General features: G+C 35.8%; 2 protein-coding genes across 2 annotated transcripts in view; one reads left to right on the forward strand and one right to left on the reverse strand.

Moving 5' to 3' along the window:
- Window positions 1–738: 738 nt before the first annotated feature.
- LOC149490282 (ras-related and estrogen-regulated growth inhibitor-like protein A) overlaps window positions 739–26,020 on the forward strand; it is a 28,259-nt gene continuing 2,977 nt past the window's right edge. The window contains exons 1-5 of the mRNA XM_089702404.1: window positions 739–931; window positions 11,967–12,060; window positions 13,011–13,067; window positions 13,157–13,257; window positions 25,263–25,457. Of these exons, the coding sequence (XP_089558530.1) occupies window positions 11,988–12,060; window positions 13,011–13,067; window positions 13,157–13,257; window positions 25,263–25,457 (426 nt within the window). The 5' untranslated portion in view covers window positions 739–931; window positions 11,967–11,987. The remainder of the gene's footprint in view (window positions 932–11,966; window positions 12,061–13,010; window positions 13,068–13,156; window positions 13,258–25,262; window positions 25,458–26,020) is intronic.
- On the reverse strand, window positions 14,143–15,424 carry LOC149490283 (uncharacterized). Its single transcript, XM_089702390.1, has one exon. The coding sequence runs from the start codon at window positions 15,327–15,329 to the stop codon at window positions 14,157–14,159; it is 1,173 nt and encodes a 390-aa protein (XP_089558516.1). The 5' UTR covers window positions 15,330–15,424; the 3' UTR covers window positions 14,143–14,156.

Here is a 26,020-nt window from a genome sequence, read left to right on the forward strand (position 1 = left end):
ATTGAAATAAGGTATAGAAAACTATAAAAGTATCTTCATATTTTTTTTTCTACTATTATCTCTACATATTTATTTACAAGCTACCTAATATTAATTATTAAAGAAATGTAATTTATATACCCCACAGGTCAATGATTTCTCATTTCTTTCAATACAGTTTCCTCGAATACACTCTTTTCTCATTTTAAGGATTCATTTACCTTTTTTCTGTGACTTTGTTATGTTTACATTGGCTGATATTATATTCACTTACACTAAGTAGCTGTAATATCTTATAATAGTTTAGTTATAATTAAAAAGAATGCCAATGTTAATAGGCAAATAAAAATTAATAAAATGAGACCTCTTCGTTTTAAGCCATAATATATGAACGGGATGAAAATGTTACAAGAAATATATAAAGTTAACATATTAGAACATAACCATTTATTAGAACAGCAAAGTTTTTAGACCAAAGCCCTAATTCTGAATGAAACATGCCATACAAGGCGTTGTAGGCGAGCCTGGATTATGAGAAAGTCGGCCATCAAACAGTCAGATTGAAAGAATCTGGTCAGTTGTCTCACGATGCATGCAAATCAGAGATCAACGCTCCCATTGTGTCGGAGAAGGTAGTGACAGAGAAAATTAGGCTCCGGATTCCACTGATATTTTTGTGTATGAAAATCTCTTGAAAGCGACTGAAACAAGCTACGATACGTATATATAGGGATGCACGGCTGCGCGCCGCCCAGTCGTTCCGAAACATTCGAAGCTGAGGCGCGCGTGTTTTCTGCGGCTATAACAATCCCCTTATTGCATCAAGACTTGTTGCTTATAAACAATATTCAGTGCTTATTCAAACTATACGTGTGTTGTGCTGAAGCTGTTCAATTGTTTGTGCGTTTTAAGGCTATTTACGCTCCAGTCACATAAACTTTACATTATACAGGTGAGTTTTCATTCACTAAAATATTATGTAAATACTGGTCTAACAGCTCTTGCTGGTCAATTCAGACAGGCTGAAATGGATGTATGTAGTCTTGTATGAGGAAAAATTTTATTAATTTTCTTTTATATTTGAAATAAATAAAATGTGTAATGAAATATTAGCTGTTAAACCAATTATATAGAGCTATTTTTAATTAATAAGCAAAAATGGCACACCTTATTTTTAGATTTTAAATTTTTATAAATTAGAAAAATTATGAGAAAAATGCCAAAATGTGTAATTTCTTATCTCAACATAGATCTACGACTCACCCGAGTTGAACGAGTAGCATAAACAATGTTTGTCTAAAACAGAACGTCTATTATTATAACTTTGTATAATAGTTTTTACTCTAATGTAGGTAATATGCGTAACATACAAACATTCAGATATACAAATCAATAAACTTAATTATAGCAACCTATTGCAAATATTTTGTATAATTTTACTTTCATTATTATATCATGCATAATTAAATTTCGTTTCATATTAATTGACGTCATAAAATGCATAGTTGGAAATTAATCATAAGAGACAAGTCTAGGTATTTATTCGTTAGCAACGTGGCCAGAACTGCTCAATGAAATGCATAATTACGTTGGGGATATTTGCAAATCGATCTTAATTTATTTGTCATATAAACGAATCATGGACATCTGGAAAGCACATCGATTTCCGTGTGTGGCGGAAAATTTTGTCCAAATATACGCTGACGTTCTCATAACAAATTAACACGGAGAGTAATTTTCCAATTTTCCAACATTATATAACATTTATATTTACCAAAGTCCAAACTTTTGCTCACTAAAAGGAGTTTTTCCCGGAATAAGTAATTAAAATTTTCATTTAACGTAAATAATGCTACCAAGGCTTTTGAGGTTTTTCCCCGTATGGTGCTGAGTGTGTTGTAGGTATCATATTTTTTACATTATTATATTAGTTTTTATGCAAGATATATATATTTTTTTTCATAGCTTCATGTTTCATGTTTTATTTTTAGCTTCATGTTTTTTATTCATAGCTTCCAAACTTGTCCATAAAACGTTTATACATCTAATACAATTCTGTTGTTGAAAACTAAAATGACACGCGAATATAATATTGGTATATGTAAAAGGTTTGTGCATAAATCTCTATAAATATGGAACCGTGCACCTAAATTCATTTTTCCCGCTTTTATTTTTGTTCCAAGCTAAAACAGGAACTAATTAGTTTTATACTAGGTTACCGTGTTTAAAGTTTATTAAATGAGCTGAGCTGAGCGGAAGGGAACTTCATTTGCGTGCCTGGATACAGTGTAATTAATCGTCGGCAAAGTTATCCTTTAAACTATTTGAACTAGGTATTCGTTTTGCATCCATCTTAAGAACTTCCTATATAACATTGCAACATAAGATAACATTACAATTACGTAAAATTCTACTAAAAAAATATAAACCAACCAACGAACGAAGATAATCTTACTGAAAACGAATAGAAATTTACATGATATCAAAGAATTTCATACCTTTGTAGGGATCGTATTACTCAAAAATTGTTAAAAAAAATAAAAACAAATTTCTATTAAAATCACTGTCTCTAATTGATATCTTATATATATATAAATGAATCGCAAAATGTGTTGGTAAGCGCATAACTCGAGAACGGCTGAACCGATTTCGATAATTCTTTTTTTATTATATTCCTTGAAGTACGAGGATGGTTCTTATGTAGAGAAAACGTAAACATGTACCACGGGCGAAGCCGGGGCGGACCGCTAGTTAATTATAAAAAGCATCTACGCGACGCTTTTCAGCAATATAAGGTTATACAATCTTTGTAAATTATTTAGATTTTCATACTTATTAAATTAATGTCTACTAATTAATAATTTATCATGGATGAATGTTAACCTATGTTAGCTTTATTATTAATTCATAAGTTTCAAGACGGGAAAACGTGAGCTATGTTTAATCCAATGATAATAATCAACTCCCACGTTAACCAAATTGTTGAAATCTGTCTTCCTTTCAGAGCTTATTAAACACTTCGCTCAAATCCTTTAAATGTAGTATATTTATATTATATTAAAATATGTAGTTTTATTTTACATATATGTAATTATTAATATAGACCAGAAACATATGAAGATTGAGATAATCTAAGCTTTGCAAAGTTCTATATTATTTCAATTACAATAATGAATGAAATGAATGAATGAAATACTCTTTATTGTACATATACACAGTGATAAAGTTACATAGTTAAGATAGCTTATAGTAGAGATGTACAAAGAGCGGCTTTATCGCTCGTGAGCGATTTCTTCCAAGCAACTCGATGTAGATAAAGATACAGTGATCAATATTTTATCGATCGGAATTTCGGATCGTACGATTTATTTATTTAGAGAACAACCATGTCTACCATTTTTTGAATAAACTATCTCAAATAATTCCCTTCATCAATAAATGAAAGAAAAGCTACGAAATATCATACGTATTACATTTTTCTCGTTACGCGAATGGGCAGACGCTTGACCGCAAAAGCATCTCATTGTCTAACGTAATTTAATATGATAAAAGCAGTGTATTATATAATTTAGTTACATATGGTTTTATTATCTTCTATCTGGGTCTTTCTCTACAGTGGAAGTGAAATGTGATATTATTTTTTTGATTTTGATAATGATAATTCATAATTGTTGGTACTCAGTAGAAAACTAAAACAATAAAGCGTAACAGTTGTTGTTATTAATTTAATTATTTACAGTTTAGTGTATAAATACAAAAGTTCAAAATGATCATCCTACGCCAGATTTTATCTTGTTAGTTGCATCCCACTCAATGTGACTCTTAACTCTGTTGTACTCTTGGCGAACTGAGAACTGTTAAGAACTATTCAAACTAATAGATAGACATATATAGTCTTTTTTGTTGTATGTAATGCACATTACATGTACAACACATTATTTATGTATATGCATATTATTTATGTATTTTCACAAAAAAAAAATTAGAAAATAATACATTTAATGATTTAATAAGTATCGAAATTTGTAAGTTACGTTGAAGAGGTAGAGTTATACCGCAACAGTTCAAATTAGATTACAACTTCGCTTATTTGTGATTTATCAGGATTTTATTGCTTTGGTTGATTAATGGTTCTATCACTGAGCTTATAGCCGGATGAACGTTCATCAGTCGGTTCACGACGCAGTTACAGTATGCAAACAATCGCTTGATGGCTCGGGAACTCTAAACGCCCCCAGCAGCATAAAAGCGCGTACGTACACCCGGAGCGAGCCATTTGCGAGTATTACGATCGCTAACTAGATTTATTACCGATCCATCGGAAGTGTTCCATGTAGCCTATAGGTATAACAAGCCACGTCTCGTTTATTGCTTTCATATCTCGCATTGAAATGATCGTATATTAAGTAGCTTCCGTGACGTGACATAAAATATACAATGATTAATGGATTATCTATTAGATTGTATAAATAAACGTCTATCTGTCTATAATCTTACACTGTTATCCAGAAATTTCTCATAATTGATGTACCTATGTAGAATTTCTAGGTGATCATAATGATAGTATTTTACTTAGTTTTTCTTTTGACCGCTCGTAGGTACTTGAAGTCAGAGAGTTCTAGTTCAAATAGGTTAAAAACAATATGATGAGGTATCTGCCTTTATGAGTTATTACGTTCCGTGTGCGTATTGTTTCAAAGAGTAGTAAGAGTACTGAAATTCTTTGAAATTAAATATTTTTAAAGTCTTCAATTTTCACTCAGCTTTGTTCTTTCTGCACAGATATTAGATACATTTAATTTCTAGAATTTCTTAGACAGAGCAGTGTAGATTAGGAACTTTTTCTATAACAGTAGAGCGGTAATTACTGTAGTCATAGATCAGTGGTTTCCTTTTTTATTTCTTTTGAAAGAAATAAGCTCCCGCTTAAATACGTCAGCTATTTGTTATTTTCATCCATCAAGAATCCACAAAATTCAATTTCCGCTAGCAAATGATCTGATGAAAACCATGTTTACTGTTGCTCGCGTAAAGAGATTATTTCTGTGATAGAGTGTAAAATTTTTGCATACTGCACTAGTATTATTAACAAGCGAACTATGTTACTGAGAGAATAAAATGAAACAATATTTCACATACAAAATCACAAGTAATGAGCCTGAACTCCGAAACTACTTTCAATAATACTTTACTCTCAATGACTACTATCAAGAAAAACTTTCAATTATTAATTTAACTAATAAGATCTGCAGATCATATTATTTATAGCCATCCCGACTCAGGAACTGAACTTAGCTATTAAAAATATAGGCATAGAAGATTACTTTTTAATTTTATATTGTAATAATATAGATTGTTTATCTCAGTGGTTATGAACTTTGCCAATAAAAACAGTGCCCTGAAAAAATAAACGTATGGATTAATTCAGTGCCGCAATGAACGGAGTTTTCCAATCAATTATCGATAGCCATGTTATCAAGCCGGCCGCGGCACCTGCTATACCGTACTTGACAGTTCATTAACTTTTAATCATAGCAGTCTCGTCGAAAACTTTCGATATTATTGGCAAGGCATATATTATTGAAACCATGGATAACATGGCCACTCGGAGCAAAAAGCTTTGCAAACTTTTTCAATTTTTCACAATAAAAATGTAAGAAATTGGAATCAAAGGTTAATCATTCTTTTTTAATAAATAATTTTTCATTCTTTATTTATCCTAAACCTTTGAAGGTACGAAATGTTTTTGCATATATCAATCAAAAGTAAGATTAAACGATTCGCAAACCATTGAAGTAAACTATGGCAGATGTTTATACTTTATATGTCAACATTTGACGACTAGACTGGGGTAGAAGCCTTTGAAAATAATGAAAAGATAAAAAAAATCGCAGTCGGATGAAACCCATTAGAGAAGGAGGGGAATATGATAAAAATGTAAGGAAAAATAAATTACGGTCAATCCGAGTTCGGGAAGCGGGAGGGGGAGCTTTTAAGAGAAAAAAATGGTTTCTCTCGATTTCCGACAAAACTACAAGTCCTATTGAAAAAAGTTCAATGGCAAAGTTGTAGGTAATTAAAAGTTCTACAACTTTTGTATTCACAATTTTTTCACATAACCTAAAAATTTAGGTGAAAAATTCAAAAAACCAAGTTTTTGGTCTTTTATTTCTATCTACTTCAAAATTTATTTTTTTTCTACGAAATTTGGTGGAAACTTACTTTATTATGTCCCAAATACACTGTAATTTATTTGATTGAAAATATTTATTTTTTCGCCTTATTTTGAATTAATACCAAAAAAACAACCTAATTTTCAATCGAAAAGTCACCCGTCAAAATATCAGCTTTTTTCAAAAACTTGGGGTGCCTTTTATTCATTGAAATCTCTACTTTCATATGGTGTAAAAAAAATAAACACCACCATAGTAAATGTTCTCAGGAAATGCATACAAACAGTCTGAAAATTAGCTTTTACTAAATCAGGCACAATTCTTGAACTCTATATCTTCTCTTGTATCGGCTTTTCGGTAATATTTCAAAAGAAAAATAATTATCTGTTCTAAGTTTAATATTTTACAGCATATTCAAAAGCAAAATGATGTCGATAAAAACATTTCAGGTAGTTCGAGGAGTGTGCCTGATTTAGTAAAAGCTAACTTTCAGACTGTTTGTATGCATTTCCTGAGAACATTTACTATGGTGGTGTTTTTTTTTGTACACCATATGAAAGTAGAGATTTCAATGAATAAAAGGCACCCCAAGTTTTTGAAAAAAGCTGATATTTTGACGGGTGACTTTTCGATTGAAAATTAGGTTGTTTTTTTGGTATTAATTCAAAATAAGGCGAAAAAATAAATATTTTCAATCAAATAAATTACAGTGTATTTGGGACATAATAAAGTAAGTTTCCACCAAATTTCGTAGAAAAAAAATAAATTTTGAAGTAGATAGAAATAAAAGACCAAAAACTTGGTTTTTTGAATTTTTCATCTAAATTTTTAGGTTATGTGAAAAAATTGTGAATACAAAAGTTGTAGAACTTTTAATTACCTACAACTTTGCCATTGAACTTTTTTCTATAAGACTTGTAGTTTTGTCGGAAATCGAGAGAAACCATTTTTTTCTCTTAAAAGCTCCCCCCTCCCGCTTCCCGAACTCGGATTGACCGTAATTTATTTTTCCTTACATTTTTAACATATTCCCCTCCTTTTCTAATGGGTTTCATCCGACTGCGATTTTTTTTTGTTTCAAAAATTATCTACTCTAGTCTAGACAAAACATTGCAAATTATACATTGATCTAGAGAAATAGGTTTAATATCTTAGTAAATAGGTGAAGGACAAGCTAAATCAGTGGTAAAATACAAGTACAGTAATACATCTATATTGTTACCACTGTGTAAAGTAAAAAATAAAATTTACTGTAAAGAAATTGATATAAATTCATACAACGTTTATTTCATATCTGATAATGACAATAGTTATATGAAATTGATATAATTTTGTGTTTGTGAATGGTTATATTTTTTACAATAATTAATTCAGGTTAAAAACTTCTTAAATCTACCGTTAAAACTTCAAGAGATTTATTTAAATTGCCCTAACAATTTCATGATAGGGAAAAAACGCAGCTGCTTACGTAAGACATACCCACATAGCATAATTTCCAATAATACTTTTGACCAAGTAACTACAACTGTAAATAGGTAAATATATTTCAAAGCAGGACCTTCCATTGTTCAATATGTTTACAAAAGTTTTGTAAACTATGACAAAGCGCACCTTGCTATTTACGTTCCCTCGAAAATAATAGGTCAAGAACAATCAAAATTACATTATTAGATCAAGGATTTAAATCGTATAGTGAACTTACATTAATCATTTTATCTACACGAAGCATGAACATCCAACAGAAAACAATGATAATAAAATTTTGTTGTACAGTTATGTCTGTATGTAATAGTATCTTTGGATGAATTTAACTGGTAATCCTATATCAACAAGCTTGCAAATCCTTTTATAAAAGAAACGCAAACAAACTAAAAATATATGAGTGCATTTAGAGTTCAATAAGCTCGATCAAGTAAACTAGGGGTCATTTACTTTAAGGCAGATATGTATGAGTGGCGTTTGATTATCACGACTCGACAAAAAAATTTTCGTTCTTTGTCCTAAAGTTTATACTATTATTTTCCAGTTAGTTATGCACAAAAACGAAAAGAAAATACCTTTTTTCGGTATAAAGTTTGCTTTTGTGATAGTTATAATAATAATACTCATTTTTCAATTTTTTCATAAATTTTAATTGATTTTAATATTTTAAAAAGACCACGCGGTGAGAGTGGGGTATAAACGTTTACAATGTGCCGCTAGATGGCACCCGAGTGATAAACAACCATCAGGTGTTATTTACAAGCCCAGAATAACTAAAATGTCGTCACGAAAGTGCAAATACGATGCTGATGCATTTTGTTTTATATGTGGTCAATTTATTAAAGTTCGAGACGTGAAATATGAACTAAAGACATCTCACGTTCTCTGTGAAGCCTATGAAGCATATTTTGACTGTCCTGTACGGAATCAAGATAAGCCATGGGCTCCACATGTTGCTTGTAGTTATTGTAAAAGGTGTTTGGAAGGTAAGGCAAATTACAAATTACAAATTTTAAGGCCATGGGCTGCAGGATGTCATTAAAAGTACATATGCTGCATGCTCATTTGGATAAATTTAAAAACAATATGGGAGCCTATTCCGAAGAGCAAGGAGAACGCTTCCATCAGGACATCATGAATTTTGAACAACGCTATCAAGGCCAATACAATGAAAACATGATGGGCGACTATATTTGGGGTTTATTGAGAGAAAGTAGCTATGAACATAAAAGAAAAATTAAAAGTGTGCACTTTTAAGTTATTTCCCACTTTTCTGTGAGCTAATTTGATAGTAAAACTTAATAAAAATAATAAACATTTTTATTTCAATAGTTTTATTTTCAATCAAAAATTAAAATCCGAGATTTTTAAAAATTTCGTTCAATCAGTCTTCTAAGCACAAAAGCAAAGTTTTTCATGCCATATATTTTTTTTCCGTCTAATTACGACCTAAACTACCAAATTTAATGCTTTGCAATCAAAGTCAAATTTCATGGTGACCCGTTGTTATCATATGTCACGTTATTTGGAGCTTTTTTCTTTCATACAATAAATTTTTAAAAGAAAAAATTTCCAATAATTATGTGTATATTTAAACGTGAAACTTTTTTAGAAATGTATATTAGGAATGTCGAATTAGATAGTTACAAGTGCGTCAAAATAAGTTTTAATTTATTTTAATTATCTATAATATTTCTCATTAAAGTATGATTTACATTTTATGTAGAGCTTTGAGGGACTGGAATCAGACGATCGATTATTGATCGATATTGGATTGACAGTCGTCAAATGCTTACGCACTCATTAAATAGGATCAATCTCAACGAATTGCTTAAGTATATTTATTAATATTATTTTCTTTTTTATCGTTACCGTAAATTTATAGTATATTTCGCAGTCGAGGCTATATACGCGATAAACAAAACCCCTTAATTTGAAATAGTCCATTATAAAATTTAAATTACCATTTCAATGTTTCAAATCATAAAACAAATATAAATCACAAATGTTTATTCTATGGAACAATCCATTCTCAAGGCAAGTGCGTCCTCCAATCACTGCCAGTGTCGATTCCGTAATATTCCAAGACCTTGAAGTATATCCTTGAGGACATGGGAGTAAATCTACGGAGGGATTTGTTACGTAGGTCTTGACCTTCGAATTTTCCAGCCGCCTTGAATCGATAGGATATTAGATATTGTAACAATTTATGTATTTAATCAATTAACAGAGAGAAAGTTATCGTTAACTATATTATGTGTAATTTAAAATTATGTCGGCTTCGAAGTATGCATCTTTATGGCGTTGGATAACTTGGTCGAATACTAATAAACTTTTTCTAGTATTTGTTTGGAGTAAATTTTAATCGCAGATAATTTTTTAGGATGTAAATATTATTTGGTTTGAAATGACTGACTAGATTCAAACGTATTCCACCGTTCACTAATTTAGCTCGTGCTTACGTAGAAAAGCCGCTTGTTTATGATTTAACGGTGCCTACCGCACACGTCAGTAACATTTTGAAGTTCAATGTTTGTGCATCCCGTCCCACCCGTTTAGTCTGTTCCAAAGCAGTTCACCCACGCTCTCTCGTTTGGCACTACGCTGATGTAACTTCCATTAACCAAAGAAGATTATTCGGATTCCCTAGTACCCATTTTGTCTTCCCACATTCATGACCTTTGAAGTTTGTTTCCGGTTACATTTTACCCTCATACTTTATTTTCAAATATATAAAAATTCTGCGCGCTTGGCGGTGTTTTCTTTTAGTAGAGACAGGTGTATATAAAGTGGCATAATAAAACTGATTATCATAAATCCATCGCTATATGATAAAGTTTATTACTAAAACACAATGCGCAGTAACTAAATTTGCATTTTGCCTCACAAAAAATGAATACTGCGTCACATTCACGGCAAAGTTTTTGGCAACACTCAGGTTTTTTCAGCGACAGGACTATTATTATTTGGCGCCAAACATAAATAAAATCTGCGGCTGGTGTCGCGACGTTCACGAAAAATTGCGGTTTAGTGTCAAGCCGACATTTTCACACGTAATAAGTTCCGATTGTTGAACACGCATATACATTTCATGCTACCACTTCTGTTAATACCTAGGGTATACTTAAATATTTTTTTATAAATAATAAATTAAATAAAGTACGTACCCGTAATATAATATTATATTTCATAACAAAATAATATTATTAATCATATTATTTTCTTCCCATTTTACTTATAAGCTTTCAACAACATTCGACTATCAAGATATTTTCAGTTGTCAGAATGTAAATCTATTTTAAATTCGAAAATTATTCAAACAATAGTTATTCTCGGATTTTTGTATCATTCATAATTTGTGTAACCCTGAGGACGGACAAGAGGAGTTAAGGTTGCAAAGTGAGGTTATAGAATGTTTTGTATGTGTCAAAAACATGTCTCTAGGGTTATTCAACTAGGCGGGCGGGGAATGTTGACGCGAATCTTCAAAATCTCTCTAAAAATACTGGACATGCCTCATTACTTGTTGTACGATTTAGTGATAAATCAAAGCAACGTTATATATGTATTTTCACACGTCCACAAATACTGATTTATAGCTTTAAATATATTTCATATGAGATAATAAACGATTGCGAGATTGTATATTTATTTTAGTTTTATGTAAAGATACTAAACATGCGTCATTATTGTAGTAGTAAGAACGATATAATATAACAGAGTATAATACTCACAAACACTTTAATTTTTTCCGAGAATATTTGCTGGTGCATATTTTATCTATGATTGAGGGATTACATAAATAGAGCTTTTATGTTTTGTTTTTGTTTTGACTGACGGAAGTGTGCGTATTAAACAGTCTTATTTTAAAAAAGTAATCCTCTGACGTACTTATGAGTCGTGCGTAGGTATAAAACCGTCATGTTTGGGTTGTGGCTTGGTTGTGGCTAATAATGAATGAAAGGAATATGCCACTCGCAGGCAAGAAACTGCGATACTTGGACCGTATTCAAGATAATAAGTAATTAAAATTGTGATGTTATGAAAATAAGTAACGAAAATAACTAGTAAAAGCAGCGGAATTTTTATGGCCGCATCAAAGTGAACGCAAAACTAGGCTCGCAAAGAATTTATTAATTTACATTGCTATAAAACCTATATATTATATACCTTGAAAGTGTTGATACAATAAATTGTCTTCGTAATTAATTTGTTGTTGGCTTTAAAGAAAAATGTACTAGAGAGTGCTACTTAGATTACATTTCAGAAATTGACGGTGGTGTAAAAATGTGTTGAATATTATGTAAGTAACAATAGTTTCCATGGTTTCAGCTGCGTAATATATTTCAAGCCATGAGGGACGAACGAACAAGTCCTTCGCGTGTTCGCATCGCTGTCATAGGAAGCTCGAGAGTTGGCAAATCAGGTAAGTAACGTTACAACATCAACATGTTAAGTCCAAAATAAATTTAAATTGGGATAATCGACTATAATACTCTCTAACAATGCAGTCTGATAAAAATTGATCGAATGCATAAGAGCTTTTTCGACAATAAAAGTGAGTGCAAATGCGTGCATTAACCTGTTAACCGTCCTTTGTGTGAACACTTTACCGCAGACAATTTAATCTTGCAAAATAAAACAATATTCAGAGACTAGAGAAAGCGTATCATAAAATCAAAATATATCTTGTAAAAATATTTATATGACACACAAAAATGACACAAGATCATAACGCTTGATAACTGTAATAATAAAAGAAAATTCTTGTTCTAACCTAAATTTTTGAGAGAACGTATCATTATTCAGGTTCTACAATCTGAAAATACTTAACCTACTTTTATTTGACGTTATTTGAAACTTATATTATAAAGATAACAAAATCTGTCCAAATGGCTTCTTTAATTTTATACGTAAAAATAAAATTTTTAAAAGTTCAGATTCGCACTTTGTAATCTTTGTCCCATTTTAGGTATGTTACTTTTTCTGAAAGTTATTTACTATTGACATTTACATGAAAGTTCATAAGGATTAAAGCAGTCATTGCCATTCTGAAAAAATCGAATTAGGTTCGTGTTATACAACAGGAATTAGGCCTTGGACTATAAATTTCAGCGAAGTATTACATAAACTCAGTCGTAATTTCAGTGACCTATTACTGTGTGATGTAATCCACATGAAAACTTTATTTTCTTAGATAACAATCCACTATCACTTATCCATTTGGATGCCCACAAAAGCCACTGTAAAATTCCTACAAACTCGGTCACCTAAATGAAGGTTAGGTACCTAATGTTTTCAATAAATTTCCCTTCTTGCTCTAGCATTGCCAACGGCTTTATCAAATTTATTAATAATTTTCCTGTTTTCTTGCAGCTCTCATCGTGAGGTATCTCACTCGGAGATATATCGGGGAATATCACTCAAACACAGGTACATGGTATTTATCACATAAAATAACGTCTAAATAGTATTATTTCTGACGGATTGGTTGGTTCTATCTGGTAATTTTTCTTTTTCAGATTTACTCTATAGGCAGACTGTGCCCATAAATGGAACACCAATAGAATTAGAAGTGATCGATGTTTCCGGATCCAATCCTGACAAGATTCCCACAGAACAGGTAAAATTATATCTGACGCACAAATTCAATTTTTCATATCTCATATTATTGCATTCATGTATTTCAGAGTAGTTCAAGCATGTAGGTTAATGCAGTACGTTTCGAAATCTTATTTACAACTCAATATTACTCACCTTCACGATCAGAATGAACTCTCCGAATGACCTTTGTTTCTCTAAACAGATCTGTTAATAAATCACTGAAAGATTAAGGATGTTAGAGATTTATTTAAAAATAAAAACATATTTCGAGGTTATTTTTTTATAGTCTAGTTAGCGCCGGCGTTACCCTTCACGATAATAGCTATTAACTATGACTGTTACATCCGCCCTTTATATTACAATAATCTTAAAGCGGTGTGTCTACTAGCCATTTTAAATGTAGCTGATTAATACAATATTTGATCTACACTGATATTAAGAAAGCGTGCAGGCTGACGCCTGACCGATCCGAAAATAATACCTACAGTCTAGCAATATACTTCTTAATTTATTGCTTACAGTTAAAAATCTATTTGGGTGTTACTGTTCGAATTCTCTTTCGCTGTCAAGTCACATCTGGATAACATTAAAACAAAATCAATTGACCCTTCCGCAAACAAATATTGCGAGTGTCTGAAATGGTTTTTTTTTTTTTTTTTTTTTTTTTTTTTTTTTTAAAAGGCACCCGTCATCACAGGGTGTTCGCGCCACCTCTGGAATATTGTCCAGAGACATTATTTTCATTTTTTATTTATTTACAAATACATAATTTTCAGCCACATAATAAATTAAAAATAAAATTATTACTAAATTAAAAATATTACAAATACAAAGTCAAAGATATTAAAATACTGGGTAAATAAAATAAATGCTAAAAAAAATTAAAAACTATCCTAATACTAATATCACAGAATCACATCACACGCCATTGTTACGCTTATTGACTACTTCTACAATATATTTACAATATTTAAAGAAAGTATCCCTACACTTGTCCCCCAGGGCGGAAGGCAGATTCTCACCCGTCATCGCCATGCCCAATTTTTGCTCAATAGCATATCTATTGCTTGCAAAAATTGGGCACTCGAGTAACAGGTGAGGAACCGTCTCCTCTACTCCGGGCTGACATAGACACGACGGATTCTCCTTCAGCTTGAATCTGTTCAAGTAGAAGGCGAATCCGCCGTGACCAGTCAGTACTTGTGTGGTGTGGTGTGTGATGTCTATTTTCCCGACTACCTTGTATGCAGCAGCAGCGCTTGGGAAAAAGAGCTTCGTGACTCCGGCCGTTCCTCCTACATCGTATCTCCTATCCCATTCGCTGATCGTATCCTGTCTCAAAATACGCTTGACGAATGAAACAGGACACAGATCGTAATCCGGTTTCTTCCTCAACCCCAGAGCGGCCTCCTTGGCTAACTCGTCTGCCCGTTCGTTCCCCCTAAGCCCTGCGTGCGCCTTAATCCAAAACAGGGAGACCTCCCGCCTCTGCAATGCAGCATTTCGGAGGGCCGCCCGTGTTTGCACAGCCAGGGGATGACGGGAACTCAGGGTAACCGCCTGGAGCGCCGATCTGGAGTCGCTAAAGACACCGACCTTTGCCGCTCCGCTCTTGCAGGCTATGTCTACTGCTCTTTTGAGCGCTAAGAGCTCAGCCTGATAGACGGTACAATACGGTGGCAACGCAAGCTTAACGGCCTTTGTCTCGGCCTCACCTTTCCATACGGAAAGGGCGGCTCCGACGCGACCCTCAATCTTGCTGCCGTCCGTATAGACCCTGTGGACGTGGCTGTCAACCACGTCGGCATAGGTGTCCTCATCTACCAAGCCGAACCCCAGCTCTACCTGCTCTGCCGGATGTGGGTCCTCAATCGCGGGTGCCATTCGTTCCACCTCCCTGTCCCTCAACACCGCCGGGTGCGACACACCCCTCCCGATCTCATAAAGCCTCGAAGCTTCGAGTATCCTGAGATCAAGAGGGAGAATCCCAGCCAACAGCATCGCAGAGTTCAGGGAGACAGTCCGATATGCTCTGCAGATCTTCTGGGCAAAACCCCGTTGAACGGTGTTGAGCCTCTTTTGGACCCCCATCTTTTCCGCTGTGGGTGCCCACGCTGCTGATGCATACAAGATAGTCGGTTCTATAACGGCGATATATATGGTCTTAACCACTTGGGGGTTAAGCCCCCAACTTACTCTGGCTGCTCTCGCTAACAACTTGTAGCGGGCGATTGCCTTCTTGCAAACGCTCCCGACATGGTCGTTGAACGTCAGGCCGCCGTCAATAATAAGGCCCAGTATCTTAATGTTATCGTAATACTGGATGTCCACACTACCCATTGTAAGTCGTGGCTTGTCATATTTTAGTTTTCTTGTCGAGAGCAGGGCACATGTCTTATGTGGCGCGAATTTCAGCTTATTTTTGACACCCCATTCGTCAATTATTCCTAATATGCGGTTTGCCTTGACCTCTATTTCTAAACCCGTATCTCCATCAAACACTAACACTATGTCGTCGGCAAACGCCTGACAGAACACTTTCATCTCCTCTAACATCCACAGCAGGGGATCCAACAAGAGGTCCCACAGGAGCGGTCCACCTATGGACCCCTGTACGCACCCCTTATTGGTTTCCCTACTCACTTCCACACCTGCATACCTTACATTCACTCCCCTTTCACTCAGGTAGCTGCTAATCACCCGCCTCAAGTTCACCGGACACCCAACTTCGGCCAACCGCACCTTTATGGCTGGCCACCAGGCGCTGTCGAAAGCTCCCTCTATGTCCAGCGAAACCACAACAGAAATCTTCTTCTCCTCCCTCTTATTTCTGATATGGTTCACTAGTCTATAGAGGGCGTCCTCGGTGCTCCTCTGTGGCATGAAACCATACTGATGGGGGCTTATTTTGGGCAGCAAGTAGAACCTGAGTCGGGCGACCAACATCTTTTCGAAGATTTTGCCGAGAACAGGTAAGAGACCGATCGGTCGATAGGCTTTCGGTACCCGGTATGATTCCCTGCCCGGCTTTCTCAGGACCACCACAGTCGCCCACTTCCACTGTTTGGGGAAGTAGGCGACAGTGAGGCACCTGTTCAACAGCGCAAGGAACCACTCCGGGTTACAATCTACAGCGTGCTGACAGATGTCGGCCGTGAGGCCATCCGCCCCGGGGGCCTTCTTGGGATTGAAGGACCTAACGGCTCCCTTCAACTCCTCCATGATGAAAGGAGGATCGTCCGGACCCATCGGCAGTTCGGTGTCCAAGGACTTCGCCCGCCGGCGCGTCAAACGGTGCTCCTCACTTTCACCACTCTCCAGGTCCACGGGGTAGAAGGTCTCCGCCAACAGTTCCGCAGAGCTTCGGGCATTGAGGGTTTCACCGCCCCTCGTAAGGGGCAGATCCTCCACTCTCCCTGTGGCCCTGTTCAGCACCCTGTAGATGCCCTCCCAGACCCCCTCCCTATCCTGTTTCCGGCAAAACTCCTTCCAGCTCTCACATTGCGCATCTTTCACCGCCTTTTCATACTTCTCCTTTTGTTCCAAATACAATCCAACAACGCGGTCTCTGCGTACAGGTGCTGCGTTGCGGATCCTTCGTCTCCTCGTGGCAACTTCCTTTTTCATCTGCGCGAGCTCATCATTCCACCACGACAAGGTGAATTTCTGTGTGTGTTTTTTGGTCGGCATTGTGTCTCTGCATGTGTGTGTGATTGCTTGTGTGTATCTGTCTATTACCTCGTCTATTTGTTGTGTGCTGTGTATTGTGTCTATGTCGTGTGAAGTCAATTGTCCGTCTGACATCAGCTGGGTCAGTTTCTCATGAAACTGAGTCCAGTTTGCCTTGCGTGTGTTAAATATGCGTGTAGTTCGTATTATGTTCGTGCCTGTGGATTTCTGTTGTCTGATGCCGAATGATATGCCGTTGTGGTCCGAGCTCGTGAGACCCTCCTCTACTCTCCAGTCGCCCACTCGGTTCAGCAGATCGTCGGAGCATGCTGTCACATCCACGTAGCTGGAGTATCTTTTCCCCCCTCTGATGGTATCGAATGTCGGGATGTCCCCGGTGTTGAGTATGTGCATACCCATTGCTTCCAGTACAGCAGACACATCCCTACCTCGCTGGTCTTCCTTGTCACCACCCCACCACGGGCTCTTTGCATTCGCATCACCTCCCAGGACCATCCTATTGGAACCTAACTTTCTTCCTATCCGCATAAGATTGTCCAGGTAGGGCCCTACTGGCTTATCGGGCTCGAAGTAGAAGGACACTACAATCATCTCCCATGCTTTGGTTCTGAGGGTGGCCACAACAATGTTGTTGTTGCTAAGGCGTGCGTGTAGCTCGACGTCCAGTGAGTCGTCGAGTACCACAATACACGCCTTAACTACACCGACCCCTTCCCCATCGCTCTGGAAGACCCTCACTCCATTGTATGTCCTCACACTCCGTGCCCCACCTACGTAGGGCTCTTGAAGTAACGCTACGCAGGCCTTACGCTTGGTGGCCTCGAGCAATAGCTCCTTAGTGGCGACTTGGCTCCGCTGGAGGTTGGCCTGCAATATTCGGTACTGGAAGTACTCACCTTGGACAACCTCAGCAATACGCTACCGCCGACCTGGCTAGAGCGTCCCACCTCTTTCGTTCCACACATTCGCGGTCAAAGGCACTGTGCTTCACGCTACCTTTCTTGGCCTTCGTGCAATTGATGCACTGAGGCGCTTCTCCCCGCAGCCACTTGTCGCATTCAGTCCTCATATGAGGACCGGAGCAGTGGCTGCATCGTACCTGCTCTTCACTACACACGCGCTTTGTGTGCCCATACCCCAGGCAGCGGGAGCACTGCACCAGCGGACTGTGGTCCATCACTTTCACTCTTCCCAACCCTATGTGGGCGTATCTCTCATTCATCCATCTTCTCCATACCTGTGGGCTCGCTCTGACCACCACGTGGTTCTGGAGGGGGTTCCTCGCTCCCATCACATACGCTACTTCAACCTTTCGCTCATCCCCTTTCAAGCCCTCAAGGATGTCTGCATTCTGGTTCTTTAGCGCAGTGATGAAGTCGCCAGTGTCACACTTCATCACATCCCTGAAGACCAGAAGAGGGCTCTTGTTTTTCACTTCTTCCACAACTAATCCCTCATTCTTTCCCAATCTCTCTTTCACCTTATCTCTTTCTTCTTCGCTCACACAGCCGACGACTACTTTTCTATTTTTCACCTTTCTTACTCTTTCCACTTTTACCCATCCATCTTTTGCGTCCACAGTCTTCCTAATCTTCTCCAATACTTCTTCTCCCGTTTCTTGTTCGTCCTTGGAGGACACCATGACCGAATGCAGGGCCCTTGTTTCGGGGAGACGCTCAGCGACTCCTCTCGAAGCAACGGCCGCATAACTTGCCGTTTTGGCGACAGTCATATTGCTCTCCAACAACGAGCTTAGCTTTTCCATTCTTCCTTCACTCTCTTTAATACTTCCGCTCATCTCTTCCATCCTTTTCGTCATTTCTTTCATTCTCTCATTCATGCTTTCTTGTAAATTCATGTTCCTCACCAGTACGTCGTCAAATATCGTAGGACTTGCGTTGGACGGCTGGGGTGGATGTAAAGAGTCCCTCCCCTGTCTTCCAACGCTCCTAGCCCTAGCACTGGTGAGTTCTGCATCTAACTCTTTAATTATTTGATAGAGTCTGTCTACCGCTACGATGAGTCCCTCTTTCCTTTCTACTTTCATATTTCGGGAGTCCCTTATGTGATTTTTAGCTTTTTGTAGACAGGCTTTACCCTCGATCAACTTTGTGCTTTTTATAGCGGTCGTTGCAGATGGGCTTCCCTCCTTGTCCTCAGCTTGCCTCTTACTGAGTTTCTTTTTCAGAGCTGGTGGCTCTCGGGTGGGGGGTGAAACGATAGAATTCAGAGCCTCCAGTTTGTCAATGCTTTTCCGCACTACGGATGCCTCAGGTCTTGTCGTAGTCGTTGTCTCGTCATTCGTGTCGCTTATACGTTTTTGGGGTGTGTGGAACATCGTTATAAGTTGAGTCAGAACTTATAATAATAAAAAATGTTAAAGAAATAAAATAAAGTTATATTACTAATAATATAAGTAAATTGTCAATATGTAATTGTCACGGAATAAATAAAATAAAATTATATACAACACTAATCTAAACAATTGCTCCAATAGGGAGACAGTTGTATAAAATAATAATATAATAATTATGTCTCAAAAGAGTAAAAAGTCAAAGATAAAAGTCATAAAATAATTATAATACTTACAATAATTATTTCTAAAGGGTCAAATATGTAACCTAACAGTTGCCCCAATAGGGGAAAAACTGATCTAACCTAAAAATAAAATAAAAAAGTATATATATAACACTAATCTAAAAAATTGCTCCAATAGGGAGACAGTTGTGTAAAATAATAATATAATAATTATTTCTCAAAAAAGTAAAAGTCAAAGATAAAAAGTCATAAAATAATTATAATACTTACAATAATTATTTCTAAAGAGTCAAACAAGAAACCTAACAGTTGCCCCAATAGGGAAAAACTGACCTAATCTAATAAAATATTGAAAAAAAAAAATATATATATATTAATAAATACTTTGTGGTGTGTTTATAATATATATATATATATATATAAATAAATAGGGGATATTCCTATGCTCTCCAATTTACAATTACACTTATAGCAATTAAACAGTAGCTTCAATAGGGGCTACTGGTCTGTAAAACAAATTATTAATTGAAATAAATGTACAATCCCCTTAGATTGCGGTCTTCCGATCCTAATTTGAATGCTGCGGTTGCGGCGGTGCCTTCTAAAATATATTAATAGGATGATTTTTAAAATTCACATATAATTTCAAGTTCGTGTCGATTTGTTCACTATAATCGATGTTTTATAGCAGGTAACCTCTGTTTACGCAAATAAAGTAGATTGGGGCTACTGGTCTTGCAATATCCCTGGCGCGGTGTTGCGGCAGCGTCTACTTCTCGTCCGCTCCAATGGGCGGAATGTCAGAACTGATATGCGTAAAAATCAGTTTACAATATTATTATTATGTTTTTAATCCTTTGAATACACTGGTCAGTGTTATTTATCGCCTTCGAATTCAATTGAAGCGGCAGTCGGGTGAGACAGCAATTATGACAGCTGTCCTTGTTTCGCAGAAGTGAGTATGGGCCGCGGAGAACTTTTCGACTTGTTTCACGCCACTTTATTCACAGTTATCACTGACTTAAAGGTTATATTTGCGTATATGAACTTTTGAATAATAATTAAGTACGCGACCGCTTGCGAGCACTGCGTGAACGGAACTCCGTCTGAAATGGTTTAATGTGCTGGTAAATGGGTTAATCATCGCGAATATAATACGAGAAGCATGAGATGTGGCTCTAGTCGCTCCAGTGACCCGTAGAATATGAGTCAGACTGTTTACACTGCTACATTATTAATTGTACCTCACCTCGACTGCCAAATGTCTGCGTTGACGTACAATACAATTTAAGACTTTCAGTTCTTGAACTTTATTGAAATAAGCGACATATGCAGTGCTGACGTGGAAAGTTTTAGCCAATATGATTTACAATTAATGCATAAATATAAAATACTGAAAGCGGAGGCTACACACAAGGCTATAGCAACAATCGATATGAAGCTTTTTGTTACATGTAGGCGGGCGAAATATGAAACATCAAGGTAGTGAATAGTGATAGACAAGAACACTTATGACGGCTAGGCTTTCAATCGATACTCAACAAAAGATAAACTACATATATCTTCCAAGGGCGTTGTAACTTTATTTATCTGTATGTAATAAGTGGATAGTATTTTAATTTGTTAACCTAAAATTAGTATAACATCGAAATAGTATAATTAAACTCTATATTTTCCTACGCTGTAAAATTATTAAACAAACCTCGCGATATAATTTTTCAGTTTTACTATTTACCTTTGTCTCGACGCACCTATTTAGTAAGAAATGCCGAGACATAGAGATAAGCATTTAAGAAATGTTGAATGAAAACCATCGCGACGTGAAGTGGGTGCGCTCGAATATCGTTGTCTAATTTTGTACTGGAATGTTGGCTACGAGACTTTAATTAATCATAAATACTCGTCTCTGTACTTTTTTGCCCGTCTGTATCTTATTTTCTCAGCGCTGTAATTAGATTTTCTGCCACAACATATTTCGGAGGGAAGTAAGAAATATTTTTTCATTTATCTGTATTCGCTGGTTAATGTTAGACCACAGATTTAGAGCTAGGTAAATTATTATGCAATGAACCGATAGTACTATATTTATTATCTTTTTAAGTAATTGTAAATTGGCCTACGATTATTTATCATTTTATATTAAATATAAATATTATATAATGTTATTAGCTTATGTATGTATCTATTATATTCTTAATACGAATTATTTGCTTTTATATTTATTATTTAATTATCCTATTAAAGTAATCAATTTGCCTTATATATTTTTAATATATACTTATTTACCCATGTTTCTTTCCTACTTCATTTATTCAATTCTTTTGTTATGCATCATTAAGCTAATTTCCTATAAAAATGGTTAAGAATAAATTTCTAAAAATTGGTCTCTTTAACGCTGGGTCTATCTGCTCAAAACAAGATGAATTTCAAGTTGCATTCGAAAAACATAAGCCTGATATTTTAGCTATAAATGAGACATGGCTTCGTTCTGGTCAAGACGGTTGCGTTCCACGCATACCCAATTATACGTTTCGCCATATACCACGTCCTCCGGGTGCTCGCTCGCGTGGAGGTGGTGTGGGTTTTTTCATCAGACGTGACATGTCAGTTCGTACTTGTTCCCATCCGACCACCTATCCCTCAGTTGAGCAATTTTGGATTACAACCAATATCAACTGCAACAAAATCTTAATAGGTACAGCTTATCGACCGCCCTGGCAAAATGTTGATCTGTTTTTCGATTCCCTCACAGAATCAGTTTCTTTCTTTTCAGATTATGATTTTATTATCCTACTTGGTGACTTCAACATAAATACTTTAAATGAGAAGGATAATAAATGTAATAGACTTGCTGAATTCCTTCAGTGTTGTGGTCTAGTAAACCACATAAATGAACCTACTCATTTCACATCTCATAGTGAATCATTAATTGATTTGCTATGCACCAATATGAATGTTACCTCCACTGCTGTACATCACATACCGGAACTTGGTGGCCATGCTATGATTTTCGCTGATTTCAAAATAAAAAAACCCAAACCTATTACTAAATTTTTAAGTTACCGACCCTTAAAAGATATAAATTGTGAAGCTTTCAATGCTGACCTTATTTCTATTCCATGGGACGATATTTGTCGCATAAAAAACGTCGACGATATGGTGAATACCTTTAATTCTAGTGTTTTGTCATTATTCGATAAACACGCTACTGTAAAGACTATTTCTGTTAAAGAGAGGCAAACTCCGTGGTTGACATCTAATCTTCGTCTAATGATGTCGGTTCGCGATGAAGCTCATTTGAAATATCGTAATAGTAAATCAACTGAAGACAAATTGTATTATAAATCGCTAAAAACTTTTGTAAACGTATGTATGTATCAAGAAAAGTTGGCTTTTTATGATACTCACATTAATGCTCATATTCAGAATCCAAAGGTTTTATGGAAAAATTTAAAAAGTAAGGTTATACCCAGTTTTAATAACTGTACGGATCTACCTGATCATCTCGCTGACCCAAATGCTATTAATACCCACTTTCTTAATATACCTGGTACCGGTGATGCAGATGTAAGCACACTAAACTACTTCAAAAGCCACAAGTTTTGTCAAAATACTTTTAGGTTTAGTACTATCAATGAAAATATTGTAGGTAAACTTATAGTTTCTATCAAATCAAATGCGCGGGGCTCAGATGATATATCCAGAGACATGATTTTACTCACTTTGCCATCTACACTAAAAGTAATAACATCTATTATAAATAAATCCCTGGAAACGTCAATTTTCCCATCACAGTGGAAATTGGCTCTTGTTCGCCCACTTCCTAAATCCAATAATCCCACAGACCTTAAAGATCTTAGGCCTATTAGTATTCTCCCGTATCTTTCCAAATTATTGGAAAAAATTGTATATAATCAGGTGGTTGAGTACTGTGAAAATAATAACATATTACCGGAACTCCAATCTGGCTTCAGAAAGTCTCGTAGTACTAGTACTGCTTTGCTGAAGGTAGTTGATGATATCCTGTCTACCCAGGATAGTGGCAGCGCATCTATACTTACACTCCTAGACTTTTCGCGTGCTTTTGACTCTCTAAATTTAACCCTCCTTACTAGTAAACTTTCCTATTATGGTTTTAGTGACTCGTCGGTTCAGTGGTTCGATAGTTACCTCAATCATCGCGCCCAGAAGGTTGTCATCACAAAAAATGATGGTACATCTTCTTTTTCCTCGGTACTCCCAGTAACCCGCGGAGTTCCACAAGGTTCGATTCTTGGGCCCCTTCTCTTCACCATCTACGCCGCGGACATAACTGGGTGTATTAAATATTCAAACTATCACCTTTACGCGGATGATTTACAGGTATATGCGCCAATAAGTCGTGTTAATGCCTCGGAGTGCTTAAATGGGTTGTCGCAGGACTTGGATCGCGTATCTACATGGGCTTCTAAGAACTCACTGATATTAAACCCCAACAAGTCCAAATTTATGGTAATTGGTTCGAAGCGGCAGGTGAGATCAATCAAAGATTTGAGTTTATCTGTATGTATAGACAATATTCCAATCGTTGAGGTGGATGAGGCTAAAAATTTAGGGCTACTTTTTGACAATAATCTTAATTTTGAAAGCCATGTGCTGGACATTGTTCGTAATTGTTTTTATCGTTTGAAAGTGATTTATAAACTGCGTCCTTTCATAACTACTGACCTTCGATTACTTTTATGTGAATCAATTGTGCTTTCCAAACTAAATTATTGTATAAATACTTACGGGCCATGCCTTCTTCAGCGATCACAACATTTGATTCAGAGAATTCAGAATGCTTGCATTAGATATTGTTTTAATGTCCCACCTAGATCTCACATCACACCTTTCCTAAACTCAGCAAATATTCTAAATATGAAAGGTAGACAAAAACTATTTATGGCTTGCTTTCTGTTCGACCTCTTGAAGACCAAACGCCCAGCTTACTTATTTGAGAAGCTTATGTGGCGAAAAGATGGTGGTCGTAACCCAGTAAGACTCGGAACCAACATTTTCTCTGTACCTAAACACAGAACTATGGCCTTCCGCGGCAGTTTCAAGTACTGTGCAACAAAATGTTGGAACGACATTCCTCCACCCATGCGCAACATTTGTAGCAAATTAAGATTTAAAACTGTTTATCGGGACCACCTTTTAGGTATCCAAAAATCTAATCAATAATTTTAAATAGTTTTTCTAATTTATCTATTTATTTTCCTCATTTGCACAGTCCTGTTTCTGCCGTGAACCTATAGTATCGTGTTATCTATTTTTGATATTGTGTATTGCTATTTATTGATATTACCTATATACATTCTAATATTATTTCATTATTTTTCCTTTATCTCCCTATATTTTTAACTTTATTTATTAATTGTTTATTTATTTAAGTTTATTTATTTTTCTGCCCTCTAGAGGCTTTGGCAGAATATCAGCGTCGGGGTTTTTCAATCCCGACATTCATGCTGAGCCAAGGCCTGTTTGTAGAACACTGTGCACATTAAATGTATCCGTTTCTTTTAATATACCGTGTGATTTGTTTCTGTTAATTGATTTTATGTTTTGTGTTTATATTATGTACCTATATTTTTTGTGTTCTATGAATAAACGAGTTATCTATCTATCTATCTATCTACTATATTATAAGATCTTATGTAATATTCATAAATAAGTCTTAATCGTTTACAATTTATATTATTCGTTTTCCCGCATTTATTTAACTGTTTCCTTGTTTAAATAACGGCTTTGAATAATTGGAACTTTTTTTTCCAGATTCAATGGGCCGATGCATGCCTGCTGGTATATTCAGTCACAGATAGAAGTAGCTTTGAATATGCGACTGAAGTACTGAATCTATTGAAGAAACCTACCCACCACGGCAGTCCTGCACATGGGCCTGGCACCACAACATCTGGCATGCCTCTAGCTCTTTTAGGAAACAAAACGGATTTGGATCACCTAAGACAGGTTAGTTAACTGAAGCTTTACGTACTTATAGAAAATAGTCCCTTTATTGGATAACCCTTATTCTAAGATTTTGTTATGGTAGGTTTCTTATGAATGAGTGTTTTTTTTTTTAATATTCCGTCATAATACAACAATAATATGAATTCGCCCATATTTTGCAATGTTAGTATAAAATTATAAACGTATAGAATTGAAAAGTGACATTTGCGTAGACATGCAAGGATTTTTCTAACAATAGACCATCTTAACTATTCAGATTTGAATACGACTATTGTGAAAGTATACATGCGAAGTCTTACGGACAGCTTTTTAATAATACAAAATGTTAAGAACAACTACAATAGCATAGGTACTCTTCACGTAAACTTATTGTTGAAAATAACTGTAATTTTATTGTCATTAATGGAAATGTTATTTTCTGTACAATCTGTCTGCCTGTAGTTTAGGTAATTATTTCTTTTATTGAATCATGACGGACCCAGACAGCTTATCTGCAATTCTATCTAATACTTATTAAACAAATTTCTTTCTTTCTTAACTTTCGCGAACTTAATCAGCTTTGT

This window comes from Colias philodice, chromosome 2 (genome assembly GCF_061535455.1).
Source record: "Colias philodice isolate Cphi_HAF_F1 chromosome 2, ilColPhil1 Martin Lab GWU primary, whole genome shotgun sequence".
Lineage (NCBI taxonomy): Eukaryota > Metazoa > Arthropoda > Insecta > Lepidoptera > Pieridae > Colias > Colias philodice.

Excerpts from the sequence above, each read along its gene's own strand:
- LOC149490283 (XM_089702390.1), bottom strand. The coding sequence starts at position 15,329 with ATGGGGGTCCAAAAGAGGCTCAACACCGTTCAACGGGGTTTTGCCCAG.